Here is a 14,466-nt window from a genome sequence, read left to right as displayed (position 1 = left end):
TCTCTTTCTTTTATAGGAAAAAGAAAAGCTATTGAATGAGATGCAGAAACGACAGGAACAAATAAAACAAGAACAGGAAGCTAGAGATAAGCTGGCAACTAAGATTAAGGTAACTAGTCATATATATTTATAAAATTAACTTTTTGATTAGGAATTTTTTAGGAAATTATATATTTTCCACCAGAAATGCTCTACTGAAAGCAACTACTTATTATATTAAGTCAGTTACAAATTATTTAAGGATAATAAACTATGTACTTCCTGTAGTCATCATTAAACACAGGTGGAAATGAAGTTTAAAAAGTGAAATAAATAAACATCATTTTTATGTCTCTGACTAAATAGTACATTTAGACACACAATTCTGGGGATTTTCATATTTCCACTGTGATATTTATACAAGACAATACAAAATAAGCATAAATAAAAAAAAAACATAACACAAGAACATAATAAACCAGCTCTGTATTCAATAAAGAATAATCATAATTGTTTAATTATTTACCTACCATACATGAGTTGGCAAAAGTCACAATTATTTATATAGCTAAGAGCGTATTTCAGTTTTCTGCAAAATGCATCAAACTCATATTGTGAAGCAAGTTGCTGAGTTTCCTCAGTGTTTCACTTCAAATGAAAATTGCTGAGCTGTAAGAAGTATATTGTTATTTATTTTTAAGGCATGCCATTATCAAATGGCCATTTTGAGATTCTCTTCATCATTGATTAACTAGGCACCATTGGTGTATGATCTCAAAACATTGTGGTGAAATGTACACAATATGAGAAATTCCAGGGTGTTGAAATATCAAGAAAATTTAGAACAAAAGATTCAGGCATACGAGAACCATATACAGTTATCTCCCTGCTATAGTGCAGTTCACTTTAGAATTTTTGATGCTTCCCCCCCACCCCACTATTCCCCTGGAATAGAGCTTTAATTCCAAATGGCTTGGAAGGAGTTATCTATTATTAGGGGTTTGGGTGCCTGAGAGGTTCCTTCGAAAAAAGTTTTAATGCTCTTCAGTCTGATTTTTCAATTAAATTCACAGTGCATGCTTTCAAAGGGATTTAAATAAAATTTTAATCAATACTGTAATTAACAAGAAAATGGCTTAATTGCCAGTCAAACTGGAAATGTTGTAAAGCAATTGCAATTTATGATAAGGAAAGACTTTGAGAGTATCTGTGGCGTGTAATTAACACATCTACTTTGAGAGTTGATGTGTTAATTTCCTGTAGCTGTTTGTAGTGGCACAAGTTTTCTATGTCCATGGCTGCAAAACACTACAGTAATTCAATGACGTAGAGGAGGAAATATACCAGATTGGTCATGTGAAACATTTCTTACATATACTTCATACATCCTCCCACCCGGTGTCGTCATGGGAAGGGGAGTGCCATCTCGGGGTTTCTAATTAACTGAATTTGTTTAAAGTGTTATTTATCAAAATTTTCTTTAGGAATTGTGATATGCTTGATAGAGAGTTGCTTCTGGCTGCACACTATGCAGTAGCACTATTCAGCAATTCTTTTTTTTTTTTTTTTTTTTTTTTTTCAGTTTAGTTTTGTTTTCCATTCACTTCTGGTTTACTTATTGTTTGAGCATTTCATGTTCATATGATTCATTTTAGTTTACCATTGGTGAACATACAGGCTGTTTCAACTTTTAAAATGGCATCAAAGCAATCAAGTGAGTCAGCTAGTGGTAATAATGCAAAGAAGGTGTAAAACCATCAGAAAAACCTTGTCACTAGAAATTAAATTTAACAGTCTGGTTTCAGGAGAGTGCCAGAGTGGCCTGTGCAAAATGTTTGATTTAGCAGGGTTTACCATTAGAACCATAATAAAGACCAAGCAAAAAAATCTTGGAATGTGGCAAGATAGCAGCTCCTTTAAGTGCCATGAAAGTAAATCAATCTAGACCTTCAGTCATGATTGAGATGGAATGATTGTTGAATTGTTTATTGAGGACAATACACAGCATCAAATTTCCTTGAATTCTATGGTAATTCAAGGGAAGAGAATTAGCTTGTATGATTTGAAGGAGAAATTGCTGGAAGGATGCAGTGCTGAACTCTTTTAATGCCAGTAAAATCTGGTTTGACCTATGAAACCAGCTTTTACTGGCTGAATATTAAACCAGCTTTTACTGGCATAACATAGTTATATGTTGCATAACATAGCTACTTAGGAAAGAAGCAGCCAATGCTGATGTGGAGGGAGCTGAAAAGAAAGCACTTTTGGATATTATCAAAGAAGGAGGTTCCCTCAAGAGGCATTTAATGTTGATGAATGTGGTCTGTTTTAGAAGAGAATGTCAAAGAGAACTTTTATTTCCAAGGAAGAATAATCCATGTCTGACTTTAAAGTGTCAAAATATAGAATAACAGTGATACTGGGTGCGAATGCTACTGGCTACTTCAAGTTGAAGTCCCTGTCAGTCTACCACTCAGAAAACCAGCTCTTAAAGGATTTATGAAATCAAGTCATAAGAAAACTTGGGTCATTAGAAGTATTTTCCAAATGTGGTTTTTGGATTACTGTTGTCCAGCAGTTGAATAATATTGTGCAGCCAATAACATTTTCAGTAAAGCTCTTTTGATATTGGATAATGCGCCAGGATTTTCCCCCCTTCTCTCAATGAGATTAGTAATAATGTAAACATTTTTATATCCCCAAATACTACCTCTCTCATCCAACCAATGGACCAGAGTGTGACAGTGGCTTTCGAGTCCTATTACATCGGTGGGGGGGGGGGACTTTCCTCAGGCTATTAATACTATGAATGAGAGGGAGGCCGCACCAAGTAAAAAAAAAGAAAAAGAGGGATTTTGGAAATGAGAGGAAAGTGTGGAGAAAGTTTTTGGAAGATTGTTTAAGGCTTTCATGGTTTTGATACCAAGAAGGTTAAAAACAACATAATAAAGCATGGCAAGGATTGGGTTGGATGATATAGAATCTGAAGACATACAAAAGCTTATTGAAAATCAAAAGATGGCTCAAACATTGGAAAATTCATGAAAATGGCTGCTGAACATGAGAAAGCCCTTGAAAACTTTGAGAATGAAAGAGAAAAAGAACTTGAGACCCCTAAAGATGATGACCACTAAAGGCATGGCTGATGTGTTCCACAAGCTTGATGAATGCCTTTTCTTACTGCAGAAATAAGGATGTGGATACAGAGAGATTCCTTGTTGTATATAGAATGGCTGAAAATGCAGTAAGCACATTTAGTGATTTTGAACGATCTGAAAATTTTCAGTATCAAAAGCTGTTCTTATAAAAAATGTAAATTTAATATATAAAGCTTCATAATATTTAAGGTAAATTTCTTGCATTTTCTTGAAAACATATATTTATGTATTTGTTTGTTATGTTTGTATAATTTATGATTTAAACTTTACATTTAAAGGTTTAGATATTTCTGCTTCTTTTAATATTATTACATAGAGAAATGCTGCCTTAAAGCTGTATTAAAGCTTAAATCCTATTTCAAACTCCCCCACTTAGCATGGATTCACTTAGTGTTTTTATGTCCCCAGTTGAGACTACTAAGTACAAATCATCGTTATTACAGGGGTGCTTGTAATAATGATGATTTGTTTTTTACTTATTCATTAATTTGCATTCTTTTATTAAATGCTCCACAAAAAAGTGGTAATAAGATGTAGCCCTGCTTCACACCCTAACCTATATTCCACTCTTACATTTGTCTTCACTGCAGATTTGCCTTTTCTTATTGCCTGTTTATTCCGCTTCAGAGATTGCTTCTGATGCCATATTTTTCTAAAATTTAAAATAGAAAATTTTTACAAATTTTATTGTATGCTTTTTCAAGATCAAGAAAAACCTAAATACAGTTTCTTGATATATGTCCCCATGATTTTGCTGTAATTGGTCTTAGTCTAGGTTGATCCTGGTAGTCCCTGTTTGGCCTAAAAACTTGACTGTTCTTGCATAGATGATTAGAAGTATTGTTAAATGTAATTTTGTGGAAGAACAGTTTTAGGCTAAACACAATACCAGGATCAATTTAGACTAAGACCAATTATAGAAAAATCATGGGAACATAACAAGATGCTTGCGAAGGTTTTTCCTGGTACACTAAGCAATGGTACACTAAGAAATTCTTCTTAATTTGAACATTTAGCTTAATTTCTCTTTTTGTATAGATTACAATTGCTTTGGTCCAATTTTATGGAACTTTTCCTTCAGAAAATGACCTCTGAACATAACCATGATGCTGGTTTCTTCCAGCTTTCGGTATTTCAGTTCTGATTTCATCTTAATCTGTTGCCTTTCCATACTTGATATTTTCTGTGACTTTTGCTTACTTAAGTAATAGAAATAGTATCCAAAATTTCTCATTTCAATATTTTACTCTTCTTCATTGATTTCATCTGATCTTTCATTTTGAAAACAATCAAAGTAAATCCTCCATACTTCTGAAATATTCTTTTCTTTTAGCTTCACTCCTATAATTGGGGGGCACAACTAAGACACCCCCATTATTTTAGCTCAACACCAAAACATGTTTTCATCCCTCCAATACTTGCCTTTCATATCTTTCCTAAAATATATTCCCAAAATCTAGTTTCTCCTTAAATTTATTCAAATTAACCACTTCCACAGAACCAAATGGAAGTCTGTTCCAACAGTCAACTAGCTGCTAGCAAATTTCTGCACATTTATCCTGCAATCATCTTTAATCAATTTAAATTTTGCTCCCCTCATGTGTTGACTTAGCAAGAGAAGAATGTCATGAGTGTTAAACTTATTCAATCCACTAAAAGCCATAAACATGTCAATCAGATCACCTCGGAGATGCCTAGTTTCTAGATGCTGCACTTTGCAGAAATGAAATCTGCTGGTAAGAGTACCCGTTTGTTTCCCCCAAAACTAATTTCACTGCAGTTCTCTGCAGCCATTCCAACAGATCAATATCCTTCCTAAAGAGGCCTGTATACAGTACTCAAGATGTGGCCTGATGTTCAAGACTCGTGCCAATCTCATATGGTAGGAGTTCCTCCATATAGTGGCTCCCACCATGAATCGTGATGCTGGGGCCTGCATGCACCCTATTATGTAGTTTATTGTCTTACATCACGATGAGAGATGGTGAATCAATAATACAAGTAATAGACAATGCAATATACTCCCAGGGTCTGATGAATGAATGTCATGCTATCATTTTCTTCCCCTCCCCATTTGCCATAACCAACTCACAGTTTGTTAGCTATTTACCCATGTGTGGGTTTTTCTCTCTGTAGTATATTATGATCACTGTTGTTGATCTTGTCTAAATTGAGAAAGAAGCTTGTTGCCTTGAAACCTTATCCCGTAATTTATTTTATGTTATCTTACATTTATTGCTTTTAATTGTATATATTTTCACTTTTTAAGGTATATATTGTATTGCACATCTTAATTGAAGTCTACTATTTTATGTTCTTAATTGTACATATTTTCAGTTTTAATCATAGATATTTTACTGTTTTTACATCCATGTAATTAGTCTTCTGTTTTAATAAACTGTCAACTCAGTGGAAGTAGCATATTATTAAAATAATAAATCATATTCACTTTCAACTGGATTTCTAGGCAACATTATATATCTTTATTGGTAATAACCATGACTTATAAGCTTTTTTATTTTAAACGTATCACAAATATTGGTTCCTCTGCATTGAAGGAACAAACTAAATTTTGCTATAATTTGCATTACTTATCTTCTCAAAAGAGGGCAGTCGAGTTAATTACTGACCAGTCTCTCTCTCTCTCTCTCTCTCTCTCTCTCTCTCTCTCTCTCTCTCTCTCTCTCTCTCTCTCTCTCTCTCTCTGAAAAGTACCAAAATATCACATTTTGCATGTCAGATTTTTAATAGTGAATCTGAATATCAGACTTCTGCAATTGTGTTCTGAGTTACAGTGTGCAAGCAACATACTAAATAACAGGGAAAAAAGTATTATATCATTTCTTGGTTTTCTGAATTGCGTATAATTATTTATTACACCAAAAATAATTTTCATTTAGATATTTTTTAATTTTTTTTAAAGGACATTATAAAAAATTCACATTTATTTTAGTGAGATTAGTTAAGTGTTTAGTGAGATTAGTTAAGGGTAAAGAAAAACACTTTTATACCAAAATAAAAACACTTTTATACCAAATTTGAAAATAAGATTGCTTTAGTTTATTATTAGTATTATTAGCAGCAGAAAGGTTCAAGGTTTCAAAAAAAACAGTTCTACCCCATTTGCACGCCCTTTCTAATACGTCTATTCCTCCTTTCAGTTTATTTAAATAAACTGAATGGATCGTAATCTGTCTTACCTTGGCTAATCTCCTTAGCAATATATTTATAAACCAGTTTATACTTACTTTTTACTGACATTAATTATATTCCTATTATTAGCACAATGTAAATGTAAACTGCCCTCATCTTATGAGGACATCTACCCTACTCTTGAAACCTTCTTAAATGCCCATCAGAACTCTGAGCTAGCACCTAATTACTTCACACTCTCTGCACCTAGCACATGCAAAGACATTCACCTTGGCTAGATCATGTTCTGTTCCAGAAAGGTCTGCAAACATTTCACGAGTTGCACATATTGTTAGGCTGTTATACGTTGAAGAATTGTCCCCTTTGGTTCTTGCCCAAGAGAAGCAGTTGGCATTGGTATTAGTAGAGGCACATGATGCAAGAAAGCAAGCTTATACAGCATCAGCCAAAAAAAAAAAAAAAACTTCCCATTTAAGCTGTCAACTTCTACAACAACAGATGGAAGTTTGTTCCAGCAATCAACCACCCGCTGGCTAAAGGCAAATTTCCGCACATCTCTTCTACAACTCATTCCTCAATTTGAATTTATATCCCCTCAGGCGGTTAATCTGGGCAAGAGGAAGAATCCCATCAGCATTGAGCATGCTTATACACCAGTCAGATCACCTTACAGGTGCCTAGTCTCCAGACACTGCAATTTGCAAAACTTAAGCTTTTCTTCATAAGAGCAACCCTTTGTTCCATTCACTAATCTTGTTGCCCTTCTCTGTACTCGTTCCAGCAGCTCTACATCCTTCCTAAAATGTGGCCTTCAAACCTGTATACAGTACTCAAGGTGTGGCCTGACCATTGCCTTATACAAGGGGATAATCACATCCTTTTCCTTGCTAGAAAAATTCCTGTATATCATTGACAAGATGCCATGAGCTACCCTTGCAGACCGTCTGCACTGCTCAGAAAACTTCATATCTCACCTCACAATTACCCCCAGGTCCTTTTCATTCTCTGCCACCCTCAGTGTAGTACCACACAGTTGATACGTTATGCTATCCAGTAGCAAAATTCTTCACTGGAGTGTCTGACTGCATTATAGCAAACGGTCACCAGAGCCTGCATGAGAAGCACACAAAAGTTGATGAAATTTACTGGTAAAAGTACTTTGGCGTAACGGCATTTGTATTGTTGCTCGCTCAGTAAACATACAGTAGGTGTTATTGGTCAGGTGTAGAAATTGAATCCCATGGGAGATTGAAACCCTCCCAAAGTGGAGGGGATAACCTGACCTTTTTTCTTTAGAATCACTGGTAAAAAAGGCAAAGGAAGCCCACAGGAGAACACGGCATACTTCGAAAAGGTTTACTGACGAAACTACGTTACGAACATTTTTTACGACACCAGAATTTTCAATATGACTCTGTTCACAATTCAATTAGTGATTCTGAAGAAAAAGGGTCAGGTTAACCCCCCCCCCACACACTTCGGGAGGGTTTTAAGCTCCCGTGGGATTCAACTTCTACTCCAGACCGATAACACTCACTGTTTGCTTACCGAGCGAGCAACAATACAAATGCCGTTACGGCAAAGTACTTTTACCGGCAAATTTCATCGAACTTTTGCATACTTCTCGTGTAGGCTCTCTTTACCTTAGCTTTAACATGCAGACATTGTGTTATACAGTTATTAATAGTGGAGCATGTTAATGTTGCATGGTTAATGTTTGCCATTGCCATTCAGAGACATTGCCTGTGAACAATTATTTTATTTTTTCTTACATAGTACTAGGTTGAGACAGCTTACATTTATGTGTAATTCACATTAATAGTCAAAGGAATCCAATAAACTAACACAATATTATTTTTAAGGTGGTGTCTGTTTTTCTCACCTGGTATTTTTGTTTCTGATTAAGTTAGTAATCAGAAACAAAAATACCAGGTTACTTAATCATCTGTTTCTGATTAAGTTATTAATTATATAATAAAAACTACTGGTTCATGAGCAACTTGAATAAATATTTCATGTTAGTTTGATAACTATCATTTTATGTTAACCATGATTTTGCTTGTCTGTTTTTATGTACCTGTTTCCACTGTATCTAAATGTATATAGTAATCAACCATTCACCATGGTTGAACTGCAGCATTCTATTAGCATTAGCATTAGTAGAGGCATATGATGCAAGAAAGCAAGCTTATTCAGCATCAGCCAAAAAAAAAAAAAAAAAAAAAAAAACAACCACTACTCCCATTTCACCCCTCCGTTCGTTCGAAATACCTGTCCAGCTGAGCCTTAAATTTGTTTAGGCTATCAACTTCAACAACAAGCGATGGGAGTCTATTCCACAAACCAACTGCCCGCTGGCTAAAGGCAAATTTCCGCACATCTATCCGACATCCGTTCTTCCTCAATTTGAATTTATGCCCTCTCAGGTGATTATTCTGAGCAAGAGGAAGAATCCCATCGGCATTGAGCATGCTCAAGCCATTCAAAGCCTTATACACCTCTATCAGATCACCTCGCCGATGCCTAGTCTCCAGGCTCTGTAATTTTCAAAACTTAAGCCTTTCTTCGTAAGAGCAACCCTTTGTTCCATTCACTAATCTTGTTGCCCTTCTCTGTACTCGTTCCAGCAGCTCTACATCCTTCTTGAAATGAGGCCTCCAGACCTGTATACAGTACTCAAGTGTGGCCTGACCAATGCCTTATACAAGGGAATAATCACATCCCTGTCCCTGCTAGAAAAATTCCTGTATATCATTGACAAGACACCATGAGCTACTCTTGCAGCTCATCTGCACTGCTCAGAGAACTTCATATCTGCCTGCACAATTATCCCCAGGTCCTTTTCATTCTCTACCACTGTCAGCGTAGTACCACAGAGTTGATACATTGATCTGGGGTTACTGTTTCCCATATGTAGTACTTTACATTTGTCAATGTTAAACTTCATTTGCCACCTCTCAGCCCATCTGCTCAACCTTTCCAGATCCTGTTGCAGCAGCATAGTATCAGTAGTGTCCTTAACAACCCTGCTAACCTTGGTATCGTCTGCAAACTTGGACATTAAGCCTGATACACCATCATCAATATCATTTATAAATACAGAAAACAACAATGGACCCAACACTGAACCCTGAGGAACTCCACTAATAACATTAGTCCACGTTGAGCAGTGTCCATTGATTACCACTCTCTGTCTTCTGCCACTCAACCATCCCTTTATCCATAGCAGCAATTTGCCTCCAATGCCACACTTCTCCAATTTGTGCAGCAGTCTTCCATGCGCAACAGTATCAAAAGCCTTTCTAAGATCCAAATATATAATATCAAAGTTATTCCCTGCATCCAGTTCTTTTGTGACTACATCATAGTATCCAATCAAATTGGTCAGACAAGACCTGTCCTTAACAAAACCATGCTGTATCTGAGCTATAACTGAATTCTTGTCCAGATGATCCTGCAGTGCTTCTTTAACCAGTGCCTCCATTAATTTTCCTGGAACCAAAGTTAAACTAACAGGTCTATAATTACTTGTGTCAGCCTTTGATCCTCCTTTGTGAATTGGGGTTACATTTGCACATCTCCAGTCCATGGGTACCTCCCCTGAGTCCAAAGAAGCTCTCATAATTATGGCTAGGGGTTTGCTTACTTCCTTTGCTGCCTCCTTTAATATAACTGGATAGATCCCATCCACCCCGGGTGCCTTTTTTATGTTTATCCTCAACAATTTCTCTTCCACTTTCCTCTCAGTTATTAGAAAATCATCTAGCTCACTGCCAATGTTTACTTCACCTATGACATTCCCCTTCCTGAATAACTCCTCATGTGTGAATGTAGATGCAAAATACTCGTTTAGATTGTTAGCCACCTGAGCTGGATCCTCAACTGTTGAACCATCAACATCCAGTGGACCAATCTGATTCATCCCTTTCCTTCTTGAGTTTAAATAGGTAAAGAACTCTTTTCTGCTTTTCTTTGCATCCTTTGCCAAGGATTTCTCATAATCTGCCTTTGCCTGCCTAATCTCCTTTGTGACTTGGTTACAGACCAACTTATATCTATCATAGGCTTCCATGTCACCCATTAATTTGTATGCATCCCATGCATTTTTCTTCTCTGCCATATGTCTCATTAGTTCATCTGACAACCATTTAGGCCTGAACCTTGAACAATATTTCTTGGTTGGTATGTAAAGCCTGGTAGCTTCCAAGATTAGTTCCTTGAATGCTTCCCATTTTGAATTTGCTGTTGGTAACATCATCAGTTGGTCCCACTGTATAGAATTTAAATACTGTCTCAGACCATCATAGTCGCCTTTACGAAAGCAAAAACCCTTCCCTTTACCTCTGATGGTAGTTACCTCCTTGAGTAAATCCCACTTCAGCACACTGTGATCACTGCCACCCAGTGGTTCCTTTATCTGCAGGTTCCTAATGCATGAAGAATCACTACTGATAATCAGATCAAGAGTATTACTCCCTCTAGTTGCCTCCCGAACATGCTGGTGTAGAAAACAATCATCCAATAAATCCACAAAAGCCTTGCTAGTGTGTGAATGACCAACCCACAAATTCCAGTCAATATCTGGGAAATTAAAATCCCCCATTATAAGACTCTCTGATTTACTGGCCCATTCTATTTCCCTGTACAGTATCTTATTATACTCATCAGAGTCATTAGGCCTATAGCACACTCCTACTCTCAATTTTGATTTACCTACGCTTATGTCACACCAAACTGACTCGACACTGCCCTGTCCATCAATGTCGACTGGCTTCACTTCCTTAGATTTTATGTGTTTTTTAACTAATAGCATAACCCCTCCTCCCCTCCTGTCCTGTCTATCCTTTCTATACACATTGTACTCCCCAAATTCCAGTTCTGCATTCCTTATATCTGTGTGACACCACGTCTCTGATATCCCCTATTACCAACACAAGGAACAGTGCTGCTGCTGCCCCTGATGGGATATTTTATGTAATGCTCAAAAATTTAGATCCAAAATCACACTCGTCACTGGCTGATCTTCTTCAATTGAATCTTCACTGAACATACATTCCCAAGCTCACGGCATCATTCCTACGTACTGGCTATCCCAAAACCTGGTAAAGACTATTCTGTTCCTCATAACTACAGACCAATTTCACTTACCAGCTGTCTGAGCAAAAACACTCAAAAAAATGATTCATCGCTGTCTGAATTGGTATCTTGAGTCCCAAAATTTGATCAATAACAATCAGTTTGGATTCAGAAAAAATCTATCATCATTGGACCTTATGATTAAAGCCAAAACAAACATCAGAAATGCATTCATCAAAAAAGGAGCATCTTATTATGGTCTGTCCAGATATTGAGAAAGCCTTTGACCCCACATGGCATTTCTGCATCTTAAAGGATCTACATTCTCCTTGGCCTGAGAGGAAATTTGCTCTATTTTATCCGAAATTTCCTACAACAAAGATCCTTTCAAGTTCATTATCAGGGAACTCTCTCTAAAAGCTCTGTCCAGGAAGAGGGAATCCCTCAAGGGTCTCTTCTCAGTGCCACTCTATTCGCAATTAGAATTAATCACTTAACTGAACTCGTTCTGAAAACAGTGGACTCATATCTTTATGCCAGTGATCTCACAATCTCCTGCCACTCTCAAAACATGAGTGTCTCAAAATATTGAGAGACAATTGCAGATATCAATAAATCGGATCCAGATTTGGATGACACAAAATGGTTACAGACTATCCAGCCAGCAAATAGTATTTGTCTGCTTGGCTTAATTTTTGACAGCAACTTAAACAATCAAAAATACATTGAACATCTCCGGACAGGTTGTCACAAAAAAAAAAAAAATGAACATACTCAGAGCCTTATCAGCAACAACCTGGGGAGCAGACCATTACACCTTGCTTCTCTTATATAGATCCATAATCAGATCTCGACTAGACTATGACATGCCTGTCTTCGATTCTGCTAGGGAAAGTGCTTTATTTCACCTCAACCCTATTTAACATTCAGCTCTTATAATAATAGCCCTAGGTGCGTTCAGAACATTTCCAGTGAAAAGTCTGTATGTAGAAGCCTATGAAGCTCCTCTAAAGAACAGAAGAAAGTTGTTATTACTGAACTATCGCAGTCGATCCATCCTAATTGGTCAATATTTAATGATCCGCAACTCATGCCCTTTTATAAAAACAACTAGGTCTGCAGGTATTAGGTTAATGGAACTAGCAGAAAACTGGAATATACAACTCAATAAAGTCCACCAAGAACCTATAGATCATGTTCCTCCATGGTCTGTCACGATGCCATCTTATGACAATTGTTTCCACAAATGGGGATAACACTCTTTAACAGGTATTAACATCCAACAACTGCACATTGCACATATACAATGTTATCCTGACTTCGCTAAAATATATACTGATGGATCAAAGTAGAGAGTGGAACAGGTGCAGCAACGGTATTCCATGACACTACCATTTCTGTATCACTTCCGACAGAATGCAGTAGTTACACCACTGAATTATATGCCATAAAGCTTGCTCTGGAAAACATTTTCCATCTCTCAATTCAAAAAAGCATAATCTACACAGACTCGCAAAGTGCCCTATTAGCAATGCAAAAGATTTCCCCACATACTCATCCATTACTACAGCTCATCAGATCAGAGTTGATTCATCTCAGAGATCATTGGCAAAAGGTGTCTTCTGCTGGATACCAGGCCATGCTGGAATATCAGGAAACGAAATGACAGATGCTGCTGCCAAGCATCCATCCACCACAACCCCAATGAATTTTCTGGTCCTGTTCAGTGATTACAAAATGCATATAGGAAATATATGTAAGGAACGATGAACACTTCAGTGGCAAATGCATATACATAACAAACTCCTTGAAATTAAACCTGTACCGCAATTATGGGCCTCCAATTTCTGCACAAACAGACAAGAAGAGGTAGTTCTGGCCAGAGCCCGAATAGGCCACACTCATTTGACCCATCTATTCCTGTTATCAGGTAATGACCCTCCACAGTGTACGCATTGCCACAGGTCACTCACAATAAAACACATACTCCTGGAATGCACCTTGTATAACAACTCTCATCTAATTTCATTCACTTCTCTCTCTCAAACTTACAGGAATTGTAAGTTTGAGAGAGAGAATTGAATCGCCATATCATAGGCGAAAATTCAAACCTTACAGAATTTTTCTTCTTTCTGAAATGAATAGGTTTATATAACCATTTCTAACTGTTTCTAAAGTTCATAGAAGCCAAAAAAATTAGTATTAATTTCTATGATAGGTGCAATATGGCCTAGTAGCCTTTGCACCAGAAAAATTCAAGCACAACAACTAAATGTATATAGAAATGAGAATAAAATATAACTGATCTATAATGATGTGGTTTCATTTTAATAATAATAGTAATGAATGTTATACTTTTTATTTAAAAAAAAAAGCTATATTTTATTTATTTATTTTATTAATTATATTTTGAAAGGCTATGGAGAGCAAATTACTCAGTGGTGGGAAGAATATTATTGATCATACTAATGAGCAACAAAGAGAATTGGAACAAAGGAGACAAGAGTTAGCAGAACAGAAAGTGAGTTTTTTTTTTTTTTTTCCATTTTTTTAAGATAATAATGCAGGTGCCAAACCAAACACCAGTTTCTTTGTTTTACATTTGTTAAAGTTCTTATTTAAACTCCAACACAACCACTGAGCCTGAGGAGTGTACAATTATTTTAATAATGATTACAATCATTAATCATATTTAGTTGCCACACAGGCTGAAACCATGGTCCACTCAAATGCATGTGCATTACTGCTGTGCACTCTAGCTTGACCACTTGGATATGCCAATCCTTAAATAAAAAATTTCCTCTTCACACTCTGGCATGATCATTTGGTCAGAAGACCAAATGATCATGCCAGAGTGTGAAGAGTCAGAAGACTTTGTATCCTTTTTACAAAGGATGGGAACATCCTTTGTAAAAAGGATAGGTGGAACAGGACCAGGGTATGTCTGCCAGGGGCAAAGGTTGATGACGTTGTAGAGCGGATATCATCTTTCAAGGGCACAAAAGGTGATATAGTTGTACACGTTGGCACTAATGATATTAAGAGTAGGAGACCGGCGGAATTACTCAACAAGTACAGGTCACTGTTGAAAAAAAGCCGT

The 14,466-nt window shown here is 36.6% G+C and overlaps 1 protein-coding gene across 5 annotated transcripts in view; it reads left to right on the top strand.

Moving 5' to 3' along the window:
• LOC150086120 (kinesin-like protein KIF3B) overlaps positions 1–14,466 on the top strand; it is a 297,164-nt gene that overhangs the window by 199,126 nt on the left and 83,572 nt on the right. For all 5 annotated transcript variants that reach the window (XR_016546957.1, XM_090373729.1, XM_090373728.1 and 2 more), the window contains 2 exons: positions 17–109; positions 13,783–13,887. Coding sequence is in view for 4 of the 5 variants with exons in the window: in XM_090373729.1 (XP_090229855.1) it covers positions 17–109; positions 13,783–13,887 (198 nt within the window). In the remaining variant the exon portion in view is untranslated. The remainder of the gene's footprint in view (positions 1–16; positions 110–13,782; positions 13,888–14,466) is intronic.

Source organism: Mastigoproctus giganteus, chromosome 5 (genome assembly GCF_048544385.1).
Source record: "Mastigoproctus giganteus isolate SK-2022 chromosome 5, ASM4854438v1, whole genome shotgun sequence".
NCBI lineage: Eukaryota > Metazoa > Arthropoda > Arachnida > Uropygi > Thelyphonidae > Mastigoproctus > Mastigoproctus giganteus.
Note: the sequence above shows the minus strand (reverse complement) of the source record. Positions and strands in the feature narration are given on the sequence as shown.